Genomic DNA, 13,680 nt, shown 5'->3' with positions numbered 1-13,680 from the left:
CTTTCCTCGGGGGGGGGGGGAGAGCCCAGGTGCCTCCCTGGGGCGGGCCACGGCGAGGACTACATCTCCCAGCATGCACCATGCGGCACCAGGCCTGGCTTGGAGCGGGGTCGGTCGCGGGGGCTGCTGGGAGATGTAGTCTGGGGAGCCCGCCGGCGGGGACTACATCTCCCGGCAGGTCCCGCGCGGAGCGGGAAGCGGCGCTCTGCATGCCGGGAGCCGTAGTGGTTCCGCGGGGAGAGGGCGCCGGGGCTCGTGCCGGGATGCGGACTACAACTCCCCTGACGCGCGGCGCAGCCTCGCGCTTCCTCCTCTCCCAGCGCCAGGTAAACAAGTCTGGGCCTGGCCCCGCCCCGCCCCTTCTCTGCTATTGGCTACTGTACCTCCTGCCCCGGCCTCCTGTGCCCGCTATCGGCCTCTCATTGACTACTGTAAGTGTCACTCGAAGGGAAGGGGCGGGATGAGCCTGGGATAGTACTCGCCTCTCCTGGCCTCTGATTGGGCACTGCCACTGCCATTTCTCGGGGGCGGGCCGTGTGCAGGTCATGCCTCGTGTCCGTTGGAGCTCGCGGCTGCCAGTCAGAGGTTTGTGTGCGTTGATTGGCCGGCGGCTCCAGCTGGTCCGGATTCATTCACCATTTTGTCTGTTGGAGTAAAAGGGGCTCGGAGGGGCCGAAAGGGGCTCGGGCTGGACCATCCTGTGGTGCAGGGGGGACCGGGCTGTACCAACCCCCTGGATAGGGGGTAGGGCTCTACTCGGCTCCCATCGGACGGGGGGGGCAAACAGGTAAGGGGGCCCCGGGTCGATACCAACCCCCCCATCAGAAAATGGGGGCAGCCCCCCGGGCGGTACCAACCAACCCCCCCTCAAAATGGGGGGAGCCCCCCCGGGCGGTACCAACTAACCCCCCCCGGTCAGAAAATGGGGGGAGTCCCCCGGGCGGTACCAACTAACCCCCCCGTCAGAAAATGGGGGGAGCCCCCCGGGCGGTACCAACCACCCCCCCTCAAAATGGGGGAGCCCCCCGGGCGGTACCAACCAACCCCCCAAAAATGGGGTGACCCCCCCGGGCGGTACCAACCAACCCCCCCCCGAGAATGTGGGGAGCCCCCCCGGGCGGTACCAACCAACCCCCCCCGAGAATGTGGGGAGCCCCCCTGGGCGGTACCAACCAACCCCCCCCCCCGAGACTGTGGGGAGCCCCCCCGGGCGGTACCAACCAACCCCCCCCCGAGAATGTGGGGAGCCCCCCCGGGCGGTACCAACCAACCCCCCCCTGAGAATGTGGGGAGCCCCCCCGGGCGGTACCAACCACCCCCCCCCGGTGAATGGGGGGTGCCCCCCCGGGCGGTCGCCTCCCCCCCCCCCCTGAGAATGTGGGGCGCCCCCCGGGGCGGTACCAACCAACCCCCCCCCGAGAATGTGGGGAGCCCCACCGGGCGGTACCAACCAACCCCCCCCCGAGAACGTGGGGAGCCCCCCGGGTGGTACCAACCCCCCCCCGCGAACGGGGGGGGGCCCCCGGGTGGGACCAACCAACCCCCCCCAAGAATGTGGGGAGCCCCCCTGGCGGTACCAACCACCCCCCCCCAAGAATGTGGGGTGCCCCCCTGGTGGTACCAACCAACCCCCCCCAAGAATGTGGGGAGCCCCCCTGGCGGTACCAACCAACCCCCCCCGAGAACGTTGGGGAGTTCCCTGGGCGGTACCAACCCCCCCCCAAGAACATTGGGGAGTCCCCCGGGCAGTACCAACCCCCCCTCTGAGAATGGGGGGAGCCCCCTGGGGTGGTACCGACTCCCTGGGCAGTACTGACCCCCTCCTCTGAAAATGAGAGGACCCCCCCCCCCCCCTTGGTACCAACCTTCAGTAGTGTGGCAGGAAAGGGCTACACCATTTTTGTGGGGTGGGCAAGGGTGTTGCCTTGCTATTATGAGATGGGGTTTCCCGGGTCAGAGGGACCCCCTGGGATAGTATTATGGGGTGGAGAGTGGCGAGCCACTCAGGAGACCCCAGCATGTGTGTCTAGGGGGAGATGGGGGTTCTCTGGGCCTGACAGACTAGGGGAAATGGGGGATGTCAGGATGTCTTAGGGGGGCTGGGCTGTCAGTGTTGGGGGCGGGGGAGGCTGGAGCTGGGGGAGGTGAGTAGGCGAGGCGTTGTGGGGGCTGGCCCAGGGGATGTTGGAATTGGGGTTCCCTGGTACTGGGGGGGTTTGTGGTTCTGGCCCCATTTCCTCCCAGTGGTGCCCAGAGGGGCCCTGCTAGGCCAGGTGGCCCAGGACTCCAGGGGAGCCAGGCAGGGCCCAGCCGATGTCCCTCCCTCCCTCCCTCCCTCCGTCTAAGGGGGAGGGGGTGACATTCCAGCCACTCCTGGGGCTCTGCCTGAGATTGGGGGGCAGGGATGGTCCGGGGGCATCTCAGCAGCTGGGACGTCCCACCCACATTTACACACTCTGGGGGGGGCTTTAAGATCTGCACATGGGCAGAGAGATCCACCTCCACAACCTTGGTTAACCTCTCCCTGCCTGGGGTAGGCTGGGCCGGGCGCAAACAGGTAAGTGGGAGGGCAAACTTAGCCCCATGCCATGAACAGGGTGTATAAGGGGATGTTCCTCTCCCACACAGGGGCTTACCGCCCCCACTCCCCACCATTCCCCATGTGTGGGTGGACACAAGGTCCCAGCACTGACTAGACACACAAACTCGGGATGTGGGGCGGGCTGGGGCTGGGCTAGTAGGGCTGTGGGTTGGGGCTGAGGGGCCCTGGAGGGGCAGGGCTGGGCTAGCAGGGGGCTGTGCATTGGGGGTCAGGGGGCCCAGGGTTGGGTTGTCCAGACCTCACCCCTTGACATGGTCTCCCCCTCCTGTCCTCCCAGGTCCTGTGTGTCCACCCAGCCTGGAGGCTGGAAGATGAAACCTGCGAGGAAGGCTGCCAGCTCCTCCTCTTCCTCCTCTTGCAGCAGCAGCAGCAGCAGCAGCCGCTCTCCCCCGTCCACCCGGGCCAAGACCCAGAAGCGCAGGACGGCTGAGGGGGGGCCCAAGCCGGCAGGGGAGGAGGAGGGGGGCGGGGGAGGTGGAGAGGAAAGCCCTGCCCAGCCCCTGCCCTTGCCAGGCCCCCATCTCATGCCAGTGAAGATGGACCCCGGCTCGCGGGAGCTGCCTGGGCGGCAGAGTGACCCCTACGAGCCGCCCGACAGGGAGCCGGGGTGCGACGCCCCCCCAGGGGAGCCCCCTCTGAGCCGCAAGACGGCCACCTTCAAATCCCGAGCCCCCCGCAAGAACCCGGCGGCCGGGGAGGAGTGGAGCGGGTCTGAGGGCTCCGGGGCGCCGGGCGAGGAGGGCGCTGGGCACTGCCCCTCCTCCAGCACCGACACGGCCAGCGAGCACTCGGCCGACGAGGATGCCAAGGGAGCCGGGGGGGAGTTGTGGGGCCCGGCCCCCGGCCCCAGCGACTACGACCTGCGGCTGCTGCGCTCGCAGCGGGTCCTGGCCCGGCGCCAGGGCATCTTCCAGCCGGCCGTGGTCAAGCACGTCCGGCGTGGCCAGGACCTGGGAGTTCAGTTTGCCGGCGACCGGACCGTCACCTACTACGAGGGGGCGCTGGGCTCGGGGGCCCTGGACGTGGTCCTGGACACCACACCCCCTGCGGGGGCTGTGGCAGTGGGGGCCCGCGTCTGCGTCTGCGTGGCCCCCGAGGAGACGGCCTACTGCGAGGGCACCGTGCTGGAGGTGAGCCTGAAGCCGGCCTCCTACAAGGTGCATTTCGCCGGCCCCAGCCCGGCGCCCCGCAAGGACACGGTGTGGGTGCCACGCTCTGGCCTGCGGCTGCTGCGCCCGCCCTGGAGCCCGGCTGTCGCTGCGCCCCCCAAGCCAGAGGAGGAGGAGGAGCCCCCCTGCCCTGAGCCCAAGCAGCCGGAGGACGCCGAGGTCTCGAAGATCAGCGCCGGCGTGCGGGGGGCTGGGGAGGAGAAGCCCCCGGCCGCCGCCCCGCAGCTGTTGTCACCCCCCAAGTCCCCGGCCTTTGCCCGCCGGCAGGAGCAGGCCTCCCCGCTGCTGAGCCCCGAGGCGGGCGGCAGCCGCAGCAGCAGCGTGGTGTCGGTGGAGAAGTGCAGCACGCCGGGCTCGGCGCGCTCCCGCACGCCCCTCACGGCCGCCCAGCAGAAGTACAAGAAGGGGGACGTGGTCTGCACCCCCAACGGCATCCGCAAGAAGTTCAACGGCAAACAGTGGCGCCGGCTCTGCTCCCGCGAGGGCTGCATGAAGGAGTCCCAGCGGCGCGGCTACTGCTCCCGCCACCTCTCCATGCGCACCAAGGAGCTGGAGAGCCTGTCGGAGGGCCGGGCCAGCGGGCTGCGGGAGGGCAGCGCTGAGTTCGACTGGGACGAGACGTCCCGCGACAGCGAGGCCAGCAGCGCCCGTGGCGACTCCCGTCCCCGCCTGGTGGCGCCGGCCGACCTGTCCCGCTTCGAGTTCGACGAGTGCGAGGCGGCCGTCATGCTGGTGTCGCTGGGCAGCTCGCGCTCGGGCACCCCGTCCTTCTCGCCCGTCTCCACCCAGTCGCCCTTCTCGCCCGCCCCCTCGCCGTCCCCCTCGCCCCTCTTCGGCTTCCGGCCCGCCAACTTCAGCCCCATCAACGCCTCGCCCGTCATCCAGCGGGCGGCTGCCCGCAGCCGCCACGTCAGCGCCAGCACGCCCAAGGGGGCGGGGGGCGGGGTGCTGAGCCCCGAGATGCTGCACCACGCCCCTCACCGGGAGCGGCACTCCTCGGGCATCGTGCCCACCTTCCAGACCAACCTGACCTTCACCGTCCCCATGAGCCCCAGCAAGCGCAAGGCGGAGGCGCCCCATGGCGGGCCGGGCGGGGGCGCCGACTTCCAGAAGAGCGACAGCCTGGACTCGGGGGTGGAGTCGGTCTCCCACACCCCCACCCCCTCCACACCGGCCGGCTTCCGGGCCGTCTCGCCCCCTGGCCCCGGGCCCTTCTCCTCCCGCTCCCAGCAGGCCTCGCCGCTGCTGCTGCTCTCCCCGCCGGCAGGGCTGACCTCCGACCCCAGCCCCACGGTGCGCCGTGTGCCGGCCGTGCAGCGGGACTCGCCCGTCATTGTCCGCAACCCCGACGTGCCGCTGCCCTCCAAGTTCACCGAGAAGCCGCGGGAGGGGCGGGCCGGCAGCCCCCGGCTGGGCAAGGTGGGCACCAAAGAACAGCTGCAGGTGCCGGTGCCCATCAATATGGGGCGGGCGCTGCCCTGCAGCCAGCCTAGCGCCGTCCCGGCCCCAGATCAGGCGCCCCCCGTCTTCAGCGTCTCCTCCCCCTTCCAGCCGGTCGCCTTCCACCCCTCCCCGGCCGCCCTGCTGCCCGTCATTGTGCCCAACGACTACTCCGGCCCGCCGGCCCCCAAGAAAGAGATCATCATGGGCCGGCCTGGCACAGGTAAGGGACCTCCAGGGGGGCCTCAGGCTGCAGGGAGTGGGGTGGGGGCTCAGGAGGGGGCGCTCTCCCCTCTCGTATACATTGCTCTTGAACCTGCTTATCTGTGCCGGGTGAAGGGTCCCTGTATGAACAGCCCCTGCGCCCCACCCCAGAGGTGGCTGCGTCCCAGCGCCGGGTGAAGGGTCCCTGTATGAACAGCCCCTGCGCCCCACCCCAGAGGTGGCCGCATCCCAGCGCCGGGAGTGGGGTGCTGGGTATGGAGTTGTGCCTTTGTTTGAATACTAGTATGTGGGCTCAGCTCAGCTCTCGACATCGATCTCTAGCCTAGTTCAGCCTAAAAGTTAACTCCCCCCCCCCACGCCCTCTGGCTGGGGAGGAGCCCTGGGGTCAGCGGGTGGGACGGGAGGAACGTGGTTGTGTGTGATGCTGAGCATGCACAGCCCCGGGTGTGTGTGCAAGAGACACCAGTGCCCTGAAGGGGATGCTGTGTGTGTGTGTGTGTGTGTGTGTGTGTGTGTGTGTGTGACACGCTGCCTGGCCCTGAGGGCCTGGCTCCCCCACGTGGCTGTCACCACACCCTGCTGGCACCCGCCCCACTGTCCGGTGCTAGCCACGCTTGCTCACCTAGGCTGGTGTGGGCGCCTCGGCGATTCTCCATCGGGCTTGTTCTTACCCAGGCCTGGATCTCTGGTGCAGGGCTTGCACGTGGGACTCGCGTGCTCAGTTTTGCACAGCCTGGGGCTCTTGGGGCAGCATTTGCACCAGGGGCTCGCACACTAGCCCTTTCATACGCTCATTCTTGCACAGGTCTGGGGTTCCCAGTGCAGGGTTCACACACTCGCTGTCGCACTGAGCCGGGGCTCTGGTCAGAGGCCTCCATCCCGGGCCGGGTCTTGTGGAAGTGGGGGGGGAATCCCTGGGGGGGTGGGGCCCAGCTCCCTGCCCCTGGGGTGTGGATGTGAACGGGCAGCTCCCTTGCTTCCCTCCCATCACCATCCCTGCAGTAGCGGGGATGTAGTTTGCCGTCTCCTGGCAACCGGTAACCAGAGCGACCATCTCCCTGTGCTCCTAGCCCTGTCTCTATTTATATTGGAGCGAGAGGGGTGGGTGTGCAAGTGGGCGTGCGATGGGGTCGCACGAGTTCAGGGGACATGACGGAGCCGGCCTCTCCACCCCCCCTGTGATGATGCGTGTACACAAGCTCTCCCCAGCACACGTGTGGCTGGCACAGATGTGCACAAAAGCAGTTGCACACATGACATACTCACACGGAGCACAGTCATGAACACAAGTGTGTTACGCCCAGTTCACGTGTCATTTGCCTGGACAGCATGTTTCACAGACCCCCTCACCTTAGTCACAGCCCTGTGGGGCACATGTGGCTCTGGCACACCTAAGACACCCCAGACTTGGCACAACACTGTGCTCACACCTCGCCCGCTGCTCCTGCACACTTGTGCACACCTGTCCTGGCAGCTCCAGGCTGTCAAACGTGCACAGCATGTAAACCGATGCCTCCCCATTCCCACCGACACGAGTGTGTTATGCAGACCAATGCTGGGTATGGGCACCCCGCCTCCATGCTCCGGGGTCTCACAGCAGTGGGGCTGGGTGGAGGGGGCGCAGGCTACACCAGCCCTCAGCCACAGCGTCACGCTCGCCGGGCCGGAGCACCTGCTCACATGCACGGGGCCCAGTGGCGCTGGGTGTCTCTGGCGCAGCCGTGCTCGGGCAGCTTCACACGCGTCGCACGTTCACCGGCCATCTCGCACCCTCTTGCACCCCTTTGCGCTCCCTCCGTGCCTCCCCCATGTGCTGTCGTCTGCTTCTGCATGTTCGCCTCCCCCGGGGGGCGTCTCGCCTGCTCACACTGGCATTGCTGGGGGGTACTTGGGCTCTGGGTTGCCCTGGAGACCCATGGAGGCCTTGGCAACAGCTGCTGCTTTCTGGGGTGGATGTCTGGGGTTGCCAGGGAGACCACATCCTTCCTGTGTGGGGCAGGGCGGACAGGTTGCCCCTTAGTTCCTTTTGTGCCCTCATGGTCACCCCCCCCCCAGTCCCCTGGCTGTGAGATGCGTCCCTGGTGGCCACTGGAACGTCCCACGGGCCATCCCGCCTCGCGGCCCCCCAGAACTGCATGGGGGGACGGGGACCCCAAGCCTCCTGCTGGGGGGGCTGAGTCCTGCTGTGTGTGTGTGTGTGTGTCCGTCCCTGCTGCCCTCTGCTGGAGGGGATGGGCCCTGTGCGCGCGCTGTGTGTGTGTGTGCGCGTGCGCGCAGTGCATCTCACTTGCTGTGTGTTACACTCTGTACATTGTGGGCGGTTGTGTGTGTGTTGTGGGCTGTCTCTTGCTGGCTGTGCGGGGTGTGGGTTTTTTTCTGTACGGGGGTGCGTGTTCTTATTCTTCAGGTGTGCGGCCGCGTTGGTAACTGTCTTGCTCTCGTTGGGTCTCTGCTGTACGCGTCCGAGTGTGTTAAACTGCAGCTGTGCGTAGTGTGGTGTTCCAGTGCATTGGCGTGTGTGTGTCCCTCTCAGTGTATCTTGTCTCTTTTGTGGGGTGAAGGTGCATGTGCATGTGTCGCCTACTGCACATTCGTGTCTCTCTCTGCGTGGGTGTGTCTCCGGTGTGTGTCTGTGGGTGCTTTGGGGGGGGGCTGTGTCTCTTGCTTGCAGCGTGGGTGTGTTTTGGGGTGGTGTGTTTGTGCCCACCCTAGGAGCTCTCAGCCCAGGGCTGGTGGGGGGGGGGGTTGCTGGGCTCTCTCTGCCCCCTACCCCATTGACCCAGGCTGGGGGAAACAGCCTGCCCGAGGTGTGGGCAGAGGCCGTGTTGACTCACACCGGGCCCAGCAGCCTATGTGGGAAGCGCGCACGGGCCCTGGGTTGGCAGGTCCCCAGGACGTGGGGGCCAGGGCCTCCCTGGCAGGGCCAGCTCCTCCCCCCGCCCCTGGGTGTGGGGGGAGGTTATCCCAAGAATGCAGCTGGGCCCCCAGCGAGCGGCCGGCGGGAAGCCAGTGCGGAGCCAGCGCCCCTGGGAGTGTGCGTCTGTGTGTGTGTGGGGGGTCAGCCTGTGTGGGTCAGCTAGTGCACACTGCTCTGTGCATGTATCAGTGCCTGTGTGTGCACGTAAACGCAGGTATTGGTGTGAGAACATGTGAGCATTTCATGCCCACCAGGGCATCAGTGGGAGGCCTGGGTGGGAGTGTGGCTGGAGAGCACACATTGCTACGAGCGTGTCAGCTGCAGGAGTTGGGGGGTGTGAATGTTAGAAGTGCACATGTGTCTGGGTGGAGCGTGAGTGAGCATGTCAGACGTGCACACGAGCATGAGCGAGCGCACGAGTGGGGTGTGGAGCGTGAGCGGGCGTGTTAATTGTGCATAGGAGTGTGTGGTGAGTGTAAGGCATGCGCACGAGGGTGTGTGAGTGTGAGCGTGTCAGGCGTGCACACGAGGGTGTGTGTGGAGTGAGAGTGAGTGTGTTAAATGTGCATAGGAGTGTGTGGTGAGTGTCAGGCGTGCACACGAGGGTGTGTGTGGAGTGTGAGTGTGTCAGGCGTGCACACGAGGGTGTGTGTGGAGTGTGAGTGTGTCAGGCGTGCACACGAGGGTGTGTGTGGCGTGTGAGTGTGTCAGGCGTGCGCACGAGGGTGTGTGTGGCGTGTGTGTGTGTGTCAGGCGTGCGCACGAGGGTGTGTGTGGCGTGTGTGTGTGTGTCAGGCGTGCGCACGAGGGTGTGTGTGGCGTGTGAGTGTCAGGCGTGCACACGAGGGTGTGTGTGGTGTGAGTGTGTCAGGCGTGCACACGAGGGTGTGTGTGGCGTGGGTGTGTGTGTCAGGCGTGCGCACGAGGGTGTGTGTGGAGTGTTTGTGAGTGTGTCAGGCGTGCGCACGAGGGTGTGTGTGGAGTGTTTGTGAGTGTGTCAGGCGTGCGCACGAGGGTGTGTGTGGAGTGTGTGTGAGTGTGTCAGGCGTGCGCACGAGGGTGTGTGTGGCGTGTGTGTGTCAGGCGTGCACAGGAGTGCGTGCGCTGCGTGTGCAGGCGCGTGCCGGGCCGGCCCACGTGACCCCGTGTCCTGCCGTGCCACGAGGCCCGGGTGAGGGGCGCGGCGCCGCAGGGCCCGGGCTGAGCGGCCCCCCCTCGCGGGCTGCCGGGGCGGGGGGGGGGAGCAGCCAATGGCTGGCGGCGCCGCCCCCGCCAATGGGAGCCGAGCCTCTCATTTGCATAGCGGTGACGGCGGCGCGGCGGCCAATGGGCGGGCGGCGTGTGTGAGCGCCGCTCATTTGCATGTGAATGACCCGGGGCGGCGGCAGCCAATGGGGCGGCGGGGGGCGATGGGGCCTGCGTGACGCGGGGTGCGTGGGGGCGGGGGGCCGCCCTTGTTCCCAGGCGGGGCCGGGCCGGGACAAGCGGCGACAGGCGGCGGGTGCCCGGCAACGGCGACAGGCGGAGACCCCCCCCCGCGCGCGCCCCCGGCCTCGCGCCCGTCCCCGCCGCGCGCCCCCGCCGGGGTGAGGCGCCCCCGGCCGGCAGGGGGCGTGGGGGGGGCATGCGCGCCGCCGCCGCCCCCCCGCGATGTTCTCCACCGAGCGGCCCCCGGCAGCGCTGCCCCCCCCGCCGCGGCGGGGCCTCGGCATGTTCGGTCAGTGGCGCGGGGGGGCAGGGGCGGGGCGGGGCGGGGGGCCCCTCCCCTCTGGGGTCCTGCGTGGGGGGCACTGGCTGGGGGGCAGGAGCAGGTCACGGGGCGCGGGGCCCCTCCCCTCTGGGGGGCGCCAGGTCCTGCGTGGGGGGCACTGGCTGGGGGGCAGCAGCGGGGCACAGGTCCCCTCTTCTCTGGGGGGCACCAGGTCCTGTCTGGGAGCATGGGGGGACTGGCTGGGGGGCAGGAGTGGGGTGTGGGGCCCCGCCTCTCCAGGGGGCGCCAGGTCCCATCCAGATCCATGTTTGGGGGCTGGCTTATGGGGGCCAGGAATGGGATGCGAGGCCCCTCCCCTCCCCTCCCCTCCCCTCCCATCTGGGGCACTGGCCCCGATCCGGCTCTAGGGTAGTGACCGAATGTTTGGGTCACAGCCCCAGCACAATGGCTGAGGACTGGACGGGCCACCGGGGCCCCCTGCTCCCCCCGTCGATGCCAGGGCTCCCCCGGGGCAGTCGGGCTCTGGGGCCGGCTGAGCTGGTGCCATCCCCAGAGTCTGAATTAACTTCCCAGCGCAGATCTGCCCCTCGCCTGCCAGGTGCAGCGCGCAGGACTCCTGGGTTCTCTCCCGCCCTCTGGAGAGGGGGTCTGGTGGTTAGAGTGCGGGGAAGGGGGGCTGGGAGCCAGGACTCCTGGGTTCTCTCCTGCCTGTGGGAGGGGAGTGGGTGTAGTGGGAGTGGGGAGGGGGGCTGGGAGCCAGGACTCCTGGGTTCTCTCCTGCCTGTGGGAGGGGAGTGGGTGTAGTGGGAGTGGGGAGGGGTGCTGGGAGCCAGGACTCCTGGGTTCTCTCCTGCCTGTGGGAGGGGAGTGGGTGGAGTGGGAGTGGGGAGGGGGGCTGGGAGCCAGGACTCCTGGGTTCTCTCCCTGGCTGTCTGTGTGACCTTGGCCAGTGCCCCAGGTTTCCTGCCTGACCCTGCTGCAGGGCGTTGTGCTCTTGTGGCCGTGACGCCTTTTGGGGGGTGTGGGTCTGTGCCCCCCCTCAGCCCTTCAAACCCATCCTTGGTTGGAATTTGGCACCATGGTTGGGGACGGGGAGTAGTGATGTGACCCCCCCAGGCTGGGGGGTGCAGCGACAGCCCCCCCCCCCGCTGAAATCCTTTCCCATCCTGTCCCCGCCCCCCCCCGGGGGATGTGGTCACCGGCCGGAGAACAGGAAGGCAGCGCCGGCTTCCCGGCAGCGCCCCACCACCAGCCACTTAAGGGCTTTAATAATTGAGTTAGCCGCGCACGCGCCCTGCTCCTGGGCCGGGGGGAGCACCTGGGCGACCTGCAGGCCAGGGGGCTGGGCAGCGGGGCTGGGGTGGGAGGTGGGTGGGTGCCCTGGCAGGTGCTGTGTTGTGGGGGGTGGCTGTGGCATGCTGCCCTGTTGCCTGTTGGGAGCTCCCCACCGTGGCACAGGCAGCTGGGGGGTGGGCACCACGTAGCTGGGGCTGCAGCCGGGCGTGTCCGGCCTGCCCATGTGGGTGCTGCGGCCTGGGCTGGGGCCTAAGGGGGCTGTGCCCAGGCGGGGGTCAGGCGGAGGCCTGAACAGGCAGGTGTGGGGGGCAGCCTGGGGTCTCACTGGTGGGGCACGGAGGTTGTTGCGTTCGGGTGTCTGGCGGCACTTTGTGTGATGCAGGTTGGGCAGGACTCGGGTTGCTGTGGGGTGTTAGAGGATGTCCTGGTGTATTTGTGTTTGCGGAGCTGCGTTGCGCTGCAGGATGGGGTGTGTTGTGTTATGTTGCATGGCTGAGTAGCGTTGCAGTGTGTGCATGTTGCAGGATGTGGTACAGCTGTGTGTGTGTTGGATGGCCCAGCTGCATTGTGTTGGGGCATCTGCGTGTGTAAGGGCTGTGATGGGTTGTAGGACATTGTGTTGTGCTGCTGTGTGTGTGTGTCTGTGTTGCTGTGCGTGTTGCACTGTGCTGGGGTGTGTGGCAGGGCCGCAGGTGCTGTGTGTGGTTGTGTGCCTCCCCCCCCCCCCCGCCCCGGAAGTGCTGCTCAGCCTGAGAGGCCCCGCGGGGAGGGAATCTGCTGGGGGGGACACGGTGCTGCGTGTTTTCCCCATCCTGCGCTCTGAGCTACCCCCTCCAGGGAGTGGCGTGGGGTGATGCCCTACTCTGGGGGGCTGCTGGCTCAGTGCTGGGCAGATCAGTGCTGGGGAGCTCCCCTCGCCACATACATCCCTGGGCTTGGCAGCTGTTGTGGGTCAAAGCAGAGTCCCCACGCCTGCCCTCCCCTCCTACAGCCTGCACCTCTGGGGCTCCTCCCCCCATTCACCCCCAGGTAGGGGGGAGGGTGCAAAGCAAAACTCCCGAGTCCTTCCCCGTTGCTGGGAGTATGGGGGGCCATCTGAGCATGGGGGAAGGCCAGGGAGCCCCAATACTGGGGGTACGGTACAAGGCAGAGTGACCCGGGGAGAGAGAACCCAGGCGTCCTAGCTCCCAGCCCCTCCTGCTCTAACCCACCAGACCCTACTCCCCTCCCAGAACTGGGGAGAGAACCCAGGAGTCCTGGCTCCCAGCCGGGAGAGAACCCAGGCATCCTGGCTGTGTGTTTAACCCTTTGCCTGCTCTCTCCCTTCCAGTCTGGACCAACGTGGAGCCGCGCTCTGTGGCCGTGTTCCCGTGGCACTCCCTTGTGCCCTTCCTGGCCCCCAGCCAGCCGGACTCCTCCATCCAGCCCAGCGAGGGGCAGCAGCCTGTCAATCACCCCCCGGTGTCCAATCAGAACAAAGGTGAGGGTGGGGCAGCTCCATGTGGGCCACTTGGGGAGGGCCGGGGCGGGGGCTGTGAGCCAGCCCAGCTCCTTGCCAGCACAGGGGAGCTGCTGGCTTTTGTGTGTGACCCATCAAAATGGGGCCCGTGCAGCAAGCAAGGAGTGAAGCCAGCAGGGGAGCGCGCGCTGTTGCATTTCAGTGTGACCCACAAAAACGGCCCCTCTCGGCCTGGTGCGTTCTCATGGGCTGTTGCTCTTGATCTTTGCCCCTACCAGAGCCTCCAGAATCAGCGGCCATTGCCCATGACCTCCCGGTGGCGGGGGCGGGGGCTGAGCTGGGGGCTTCCCGCCCCAACAGTCCAGCCTCAGCCCCTCAGGCCACGGCAGCGGCTGGAGGGGGAGAGGGCCCCTCCCAGCTCGAGGACGAGGCCCCGGGGCCCCCAAGGCTGGACAGCGAGACAGAGAGCGACCACGATGACCCGTGAGTGGGGGAGGGGTTGAGGGACATGGGGCTAGTGTGAGGGGGATGGGGGGAAAGGGGGCTGGCACGGGAGGGCTGGGGCTGGTGTGGGGGTTCGGGGGGGATGGGGCTGGCGGGGGGTACGAGAGGGATGAGGGGACATGGGGCTGGTGCAAGGAGGATGGGGGACGGAGCTGGCACGGGACATGGGGCTGGTGCAGGGGTTTGAGGAGAATAGGGGCACGTGGGGCTGGTGGGGGAGTGAGGAGGGTTGTTTGTGGGCACATGGTCAGGGCTGGCAGAGGGATTGGGGCTTGTGGGGTGGAGGCAGGGGTAGGGTTGGGGGTGCGATGTGGGGGGATCTGGGTCAGGGACCAGGTTGGGGAGGGGTCAGGGACG

The 13,680-nt window shown here is 67.8% G+C and overlaps 1 protein-coding gene across 3 annotated transcripts in view; it reads left to right on the top strand.

Moving 5' to 3' along the window:
* Positions 1–13,680, top strand: part of LOC123351591 (protein capicua homolog) — a 29,425-nt gene that overhangs the window by 215 nt on the left and 15,530 nt on the right. For 2 of the 3 annotated variants that reach the window (XM_044991048.1, XM_044991046.1), the window contains exons 1-4: positions 633–787; positions 2,880–5,434; positions 12,691–12,840; positions 13,098–13,302. In XM_044991048.1, coding sequence (XP_044846983.1) covers positions 2,914–5,434; positions 12,691–12,840; positions 13,098–13,302 — 2,876 coding nt within the window. In that variant the 5' untranslated portion in view covers positions 633–787; positions 2,880–2,913. Of the gene's footprint in view, positions 1–632; positions 788–2,879; positions 5,435–12,690; positions 12,841–13,097; positions 13,303–13,680 lie in introns of those variants that run through there. The other variant, XM_044991047.1, reaches the window with a different exon arrangement.

The sequence above is a fragment of the Mauremys mutica genome, chromosome 17 (assembly GCF_020497125.1).
Source record: "Mauremys mutica isolate MM-2020 ecotype Southern chromosome 17, ASM2049712v1, whole genome shotgun sequence".
Classification (NCBI taxonomy): Eukaryota; Metazoa; Chordata; order Testudines; family Geoemydidae; genus Mauremys; species Mauremys mutica.
This window is presented reverse-complemented; position numbering and strand designations above follow the sequence as displayed.